This window comes from Silurus meridionalis, chromosome 18 (assembly GCF_014805685.1).
Source record: "Silurus meridionalis isolate SWU-2019-XX chromosome 18, ASM1480568v1, whole genome shotgun sequence".
NCBI classification, from domain to species: domain Eukaryota; kingdom Metazoa; phylum Chordata; class Actinopteri; order Siluriformes; family Siluridae; genus Silurus; species Silurus meridionalis.
Genome location: NC_060901.1, coordinates 21,997,338 through 22,003,537, shown reverse-complemented (window position 1 = coordinate 22,003,537; position 6,200 = coordinate 21,997,338). Strand labels below are relative to the sequence as shown.

General features: G+C 37.2%; 1 protein-coding gene across 1 annotated transcript; it reads right to left on the bottom strand.

Annotated features, from left to right (window-relative positions):
* Positions 1-1,790: 1,790 nt before the first annotated feature.
* On the bottom strand, positions 1,791-5,890 carry rpl7l1 (ribosomal protein L7-like 1). Its single transcript, XM_046873500.1, has 6 exons — positions 5,773-5,890; positions 5,407-5,515; positions 3,906-4,069; positions 3,387-3,524; positions 3,165-3,274; positions 1,791-2,313 (listed from the first exon to the last, which is right to left on the bottom strand). The coding sequence occupies exons 1-6, from the start codon at positions 5,784-5,786 to the stop codon at positions 2,105-2,107; spliced, it is 744 nt and encodes a 247-aa protein (XP_046729456.1). The 5' UTR covers positions 5,787-5,890; the 3' UTR covers positions 1,791-2,104.
* Between the last annotated feature and the right edge of the window lie 310 nt (positions 5,891-6,200).

Below are 6,200 nucleotides of genomic sequence, written 5' to 3'. Positions count from 1 at the left end.
TTACCTGAATGAACACGAGATTGAGATGAATACGGTGAATATTATAAACACCCTGGATTTGTCATGTTTTAGTTCAAAGGTTCATTGTAATGAAGGCGTGTGACTGCGGATGCTGGTGTTTAACAGTCTGTTTTGTCCAAAGAAATGCTAATAATAATTTGCAATAGCGTCACATAGCTGCCACCTTTTGGTTATTTATGATATTGCAAAATGAATGCATTCAGTCTGTATAAGTTTATAACCGCTTTATCACTTTAAAGCTGCTTTGAGACTAATGTACAATTTTAAAAGCGCTCTACAAACAAAAATGTATTTAATTTAAGTACTTATGTCTTCGTTTTCATCTGTTTCTTTTATTTAGTATTTGGATTTATGAATGATCATGTTAAAAATATAATCATCATCATCATCATCATTTGCTTGTTTACAAATAATAATTCGCTTCATTACTTTTAGTGAGCTGCAATAGTGTCACATAGCTGCCACCTTGTGGTTATTTATGAGATTGCAACATGAATGCATTCAGTCTGTATAAGTTTATAAACGCTTTATCTCTGTAAAGTTGCTTTGAGACTCATGTCTAAGAGCGTCACATAGCTGCCACCTTGTGGTTATTTATGAGATTGCAACATGAATGCATTCAGTCTGTTATAAGTTTATAACCGCTTTATCTCTGTTTTTATCTCTGGTTTTAGACTAATGTCCATTGTTAAAAGCGCTCTACAAATTAAAAAAAATTGATAGTTTAAAATAACTATTTAAATATCAATATGACAAAAGTCCAATAAGCAAGTTTGAGACTTGTCTGTAGGGGTTTAGAGTCACAGTCTCAGGTGTCTGCTATCACTAGTTCAAACCTGTGCTTTAGCTGGACTTTTCAATTAGATTTTAAGAATTCAACAGTGAAAAGCTCAACAACCTGCTAGTGTGAGATCGTGTGGCTCAGTTGGATGAGCTTCACCTCTAGATTGAGAGGTTGCTGGTTCGAACGCCAGCCAGGTCTCTGGGATATAAATGGCAGAAGTTGAATGATGGTGTCATTGGGTGGAAGCTGAAACAGTTGTGTGAAAGGTGTCAGAAAGAATCAATGGAGATGGAGGGAGTAATATCCAGGCAGCTGCCCCCCCATAAACCCTAATTTGCATATCTGCTACAGACTTTATTGTACTGAATGATGTAACAAAGTAAAATTCTAGTATTTTTGAGTCGAGTTACATTTATAACAATACATAAAAATGATTCCAGTCCATATCCACATTTATAATCTAATTTACTTGTGAAAACCGCATTAATTAAAAGAATCATGTTAGATGAATGTGTTTGTGTTCATTCTTTTGTACTGGCAGATCAATAAAGCCGGTGATGGTTATTTTTTATCTGGGTTGCTGAAGAGTCCCACACAACCAATTATATACAAAAAAAATTAAATTAAATTAAAAAACACCCAAAAAAACTTAATGAAATAACTACATATAAAAACTATTTTTAGCTAAAAAAAAAAAAAATGTATAGATTCTTTCCATGTTATGTTTTTTTCATAATCAAACAAAAAAATCTACAATGCTATTTTCAGACTGCGCCATGGCTATTGTAAAACGTTCTACAACTAACATTAAAATGGAATAATTAGCGATACCCTCTTGTATTAGCAACCCTGTAAATTTCACACGTCCTCACCATTAAACTGGTCCATTACCATTAATACAATTAATTTCTCAAGTGTAATCTTCACAAAGGAAAAAAATAGCACACACACACACACACACACACACACACAATCCTGAGACAGCTTTGATTTCAACTCCTGGTTTTATGATTTGGAAAAAAGTGTCACATGATACACCACAATTAAGGTCTATAATAAATCCACAATCCATTGTTTTAATATAAACTGAAATTGTGGAACAGAATTAATATTAATATAATTCTGTCCAACAAAACATAGGAAATCTTCAATCAAACTCGGGTCCGATCATCCCCCCCCCCCGGCTACGTCCAATCCCGGTTTGATTCATTCAACCGCAACTGGGAAAGGTAAAAAAAAAAAAAAACAAACAATCCGGAAAAACAGTACAAGTTTGTCCAAACTCCACAGAACAAAAGTTCAGTTAAATGTCCTGATCACTCTGTTGATGTCGTCCCCTCGAGGTCCAGGCTCGCCCATCTCCTTCAAAAGGCCCACTTTGTCCCTGGCTGAGTGTCGAGGTACGGACAGGGGGAACGGCCAGAGGAAGCTGTTCACCGCCTTGAAATTCTTTCCGGTCGAGTAGATCTCGTGGATGAGGTCTTCCAAACATATGATCCCATACTGACCTGCAGACAATCACACCAAATTTATATACCAAAAATAAACAAACATAAATAAATAACACCACCACCACAACCACAGGGCTGTATAGTGTTTAATGAAATAAAAATCCACTTAGATAATCCTAATTCTTCCAAAAAAAAAAAAAAATAAAAATAAAAAATAAAATAAATTATATATATATATATATATATATATATATATATATATATATATATATATATATATATATATATATATATATATATATAAAAGAATTATTAAAAAAGAAATCAATAAATAGCAATGATTTTCAAATCTCCAACTCATTTTATTCCTAATAAAACATTGTTACTTAAAAAATAAAATAAAAAAAGAACCAGCTGGAGAAATATTTTGCAACTGATTAGGTTAAAGTTGAAAACATTTCATTAAGAAACCAAAAACGGCATGTCCTCCAGACTAAAGAGGACAGGAACCAGACGGGTTGTTATCAGTACTCAGGCAAAATCCTGCATCTCTTATGGTATGGGGTTTCAGTAGTGCCTCTGAAATGGGCAGCTTTTAGATCAGAAGAGTCTCTGTGTGCTCAGTCAATGCTGAAAGGTATCTCCAGGTTTTACAGCAACATATGGTTGCCTGCTGCAGAGCTCCAACCCTGCGAGATGAACCGGAACATCTTCCCATAAGAGTGAAGGTCATTCCAACAGCAAATGGAGACAATGAGGAATGGGATGTTTAAAAAGCACCAATCTTATGGTCAGGAGTCCACATACATTTGTCAAAAGAATGTATGTAGAACCGTCTGAGTTCTTAAAGATTCCACATTATTCTGTATTTTCCTTAACTCGTTATCGTCGCAGATCGAAGAGCATACCTAGATATTTCTCGATGACCGTGTTGTCTGTGAGAGGGATCCGTCGCTTATCCGCCTTTCCCTGCCCTCTTTTCAAGATGAGCTCACGGACAGACTTTAAATTGGGAAATCTATTTAAAAAAAAAAAAAAAAAAAATTATAAATAATGAATTTTTTTAACAAATGCAACAGTCACAGATACGTTCGGGAGTCAAATGTTACAAACACACACAGACGTCTTACCCCCAGGCGACGTAGGGCTCGACGACTCGCAGCATGTTCATGGAGGCCTTGCTGACTTTAATGAACGTCCCGCTGAAGATTTTGCGCAGCCTGAACATGTGGATGGTCTTCTTCACTCTCAGACACACACCTTTAATCCTGTTTTACATAACAACGTATAAATAACACGTTATATTGATTAGAGAGAGAGAGAAACAAAGAGGAACAAATAGATAGACAAAGATAGAGATGGATGGATAGACAAACAGTCCAAAAGAAAGGCAGAAAGTAACAGATAGACAGACAGAGGGCAGAAAGAGAGGAAGATAAATAAATAGAGAGACACGTGGATGGATTGATGGAAACAGGGATAAATTATTGATAGAAAAACCATGTGGAAATGTGGATGATGAATACATAGATAGAGAGAAATAGATAAAAAGACAGATATACAGAGATAAAGGTAGGGGAGATAGATGGACAGACAGACAGTCCTGAACATGAATCGGACCCTGCGAGAGAGAAGGTGATGGAGCTTACTCTCGGATGCGCACTGCGAACACCAGGCGGTTCTTGGCTGGAGGAAGAGCGGGAGGTGGTCTGCGTCGTAATCTCGCAAGCCGAACTTCATCCTTGTGCTTCCGCGTGCTGTACTTGTGAAACTCCTCCAGACGCTTGAATCGCAGACCCTGTCCAAGCTTTGTCTGCGAAAAAACACATATACCTGTTCACATCCAAATTGATCTTTAGCAAAAAAATCCCTAGCAAACCTTTGGTCGATTTTGGGTTGCCATGACTACTGTGATCAATAGGTGCAGGCTATTTGTCGGTACCTTCAAAAATGAAGTTCTAGTTATGGAACAGATTACAAAAAGTGTTCGGGACTCAGACACAGAGTCAGTGAAGCAAATAGTCAAGCATCTTTTTGGTAGCCTTGTCTGAGGTAAAGGAGTGGATCTGGAGGGATCATATATAATAAATATAAACTTAGTTTCAGGGTTTTACCAACCTTCTTATAGCATCTAATAGCCTTTACCATGTTTGCATAATTATTCTAATGATATATATCTATAATCTAGTCTATTGTTAAAAGTGTGATAAATCAAACTGAAAATAACTAAGTGGTAAAAGAAGTGAACAGGAGAGAGGGTAAGTAAACACTTGGGTTAGTGAGAAAACGAGAGAATGAATAAACGGGTGAGTGAACAAGTGAATCAGTGAAGGAGAGTGTGAGTTAGTAATAAAAAATAAAAAAACAGGTGAGTGAACGAGTTAGTGAGTAAAGGGGTGAGTGAACAAATGAATAAGTGATCAGGTGAGTTAGAAGGTAAACGAGAGTGAACACGTGAGTAAATAGGTGAGTGAACTAGTGGGTGAGTAAACAGATGAGGAAACGTGAGTAAGTAAACAGGTGAACAAGTGAGTAAACAGGTAATAAGCGAATGATTGTGTAAGTGTGTACATAAGTGAATGAAAGAGTAGGTTAGTGGATGAGTGAGTTAATTATTGAATGAACAGGCCACTAGACAAGTGTGTTACTGATTAAACGGGTGAGTGAATGAGAGAGCTAGTTAGTTAGTTAGTGGGTGAGCGAGCTGGTTAGTTAGTTGGTGAGCGAGCTGGTTAGTTAGTGGGTGAGCGAGCTGGTTAGTTAGAGGGTGAGCGAGCTGGTTAGTTAGAGGGTGAGCGAGCTGGTTAGTTAGTTACTGGGTAAGCGAGCTGGTTAGTTAGTTAGTGGGTAAGCGAGCTGGTTAGTTAGTTAGTGGGTGAGCGAGCTGGTTAGTTAGTGGGTGAGCGAGCTGGTTAGTTAGTGGGTGAGCGAGCTGGTTAGTTAGTGGGTGAGCGAGCTGGTTAGTTAGTGGGTGAGCGAGCTGGTTAGTTAGTGGGTGAGCGAGCGCTATTTAGTGGGTGGGTGTGTGAGTGGATGAGTGAGCGAGCTGGTAAGTGAGCTAGTTAGTGAGTGGGTAAATGAGTGAGCTAGATAGTGGGTGAGTGAGTGAGCTACATAGTGGATTAGATAGTGAGTGAGTGAGTGAGTTACCTTTCTTCTCTCAAGTAAAGCAAGCTTGGCCTGGGTCGCTTTAATCGCCTGGTATGACTTCCTTTTCTTAAGAAGGTTCTCGGGAACCAACTTTATGACCTTTTTTGTCCTACAACGAACAAAAAGACAGCGAGAAAGAGAAACCGAGATGAATAGATATGCCTTGTCCGGTACACAGCCCGAATTAAAGCCACAGTCCCATGTGCGCTACAACTCTCTGTTTTCACATAACCGACCCCGCAAAATAACTTCTCCATCCCAACACACACACTACACACAGCGTTCTCACACACCCACGAGAGTCTGCATTAACCGATGCGAAAGATTAATCCAGATGGAAAACAGTAACGAGAATAGGATACATACTCGGATTCTGCCATGGCGTCTGCGAGGCGGAGCTCCTGTCGCACTCTGATGACGCCACACCACGTGACTGCGTGTTGTGGCGGAGTTTGTGTACTTCTTACTCAGGAGACTCATGAAACCTAAAAAAATAAATAAAGATGTTTTATTTATATATATATATATATATATATATATATATATATATATATATATATATATATATACAGAGAGAGAGAGAGAGAGAGAGAGAGAGAGAGAGAGAGAGATATATATATATATATATATATATATATATATATATATATATATATATATATATATACAATTTAATATTATTTATTAATTTAATTTTTATTTATATATAAACCTCCAAGTTTGTGGGAACATGTATACATTTATTATTTATATACAAATAATGAATTCATTTCTTTTTTAATTGAATGAGTTTA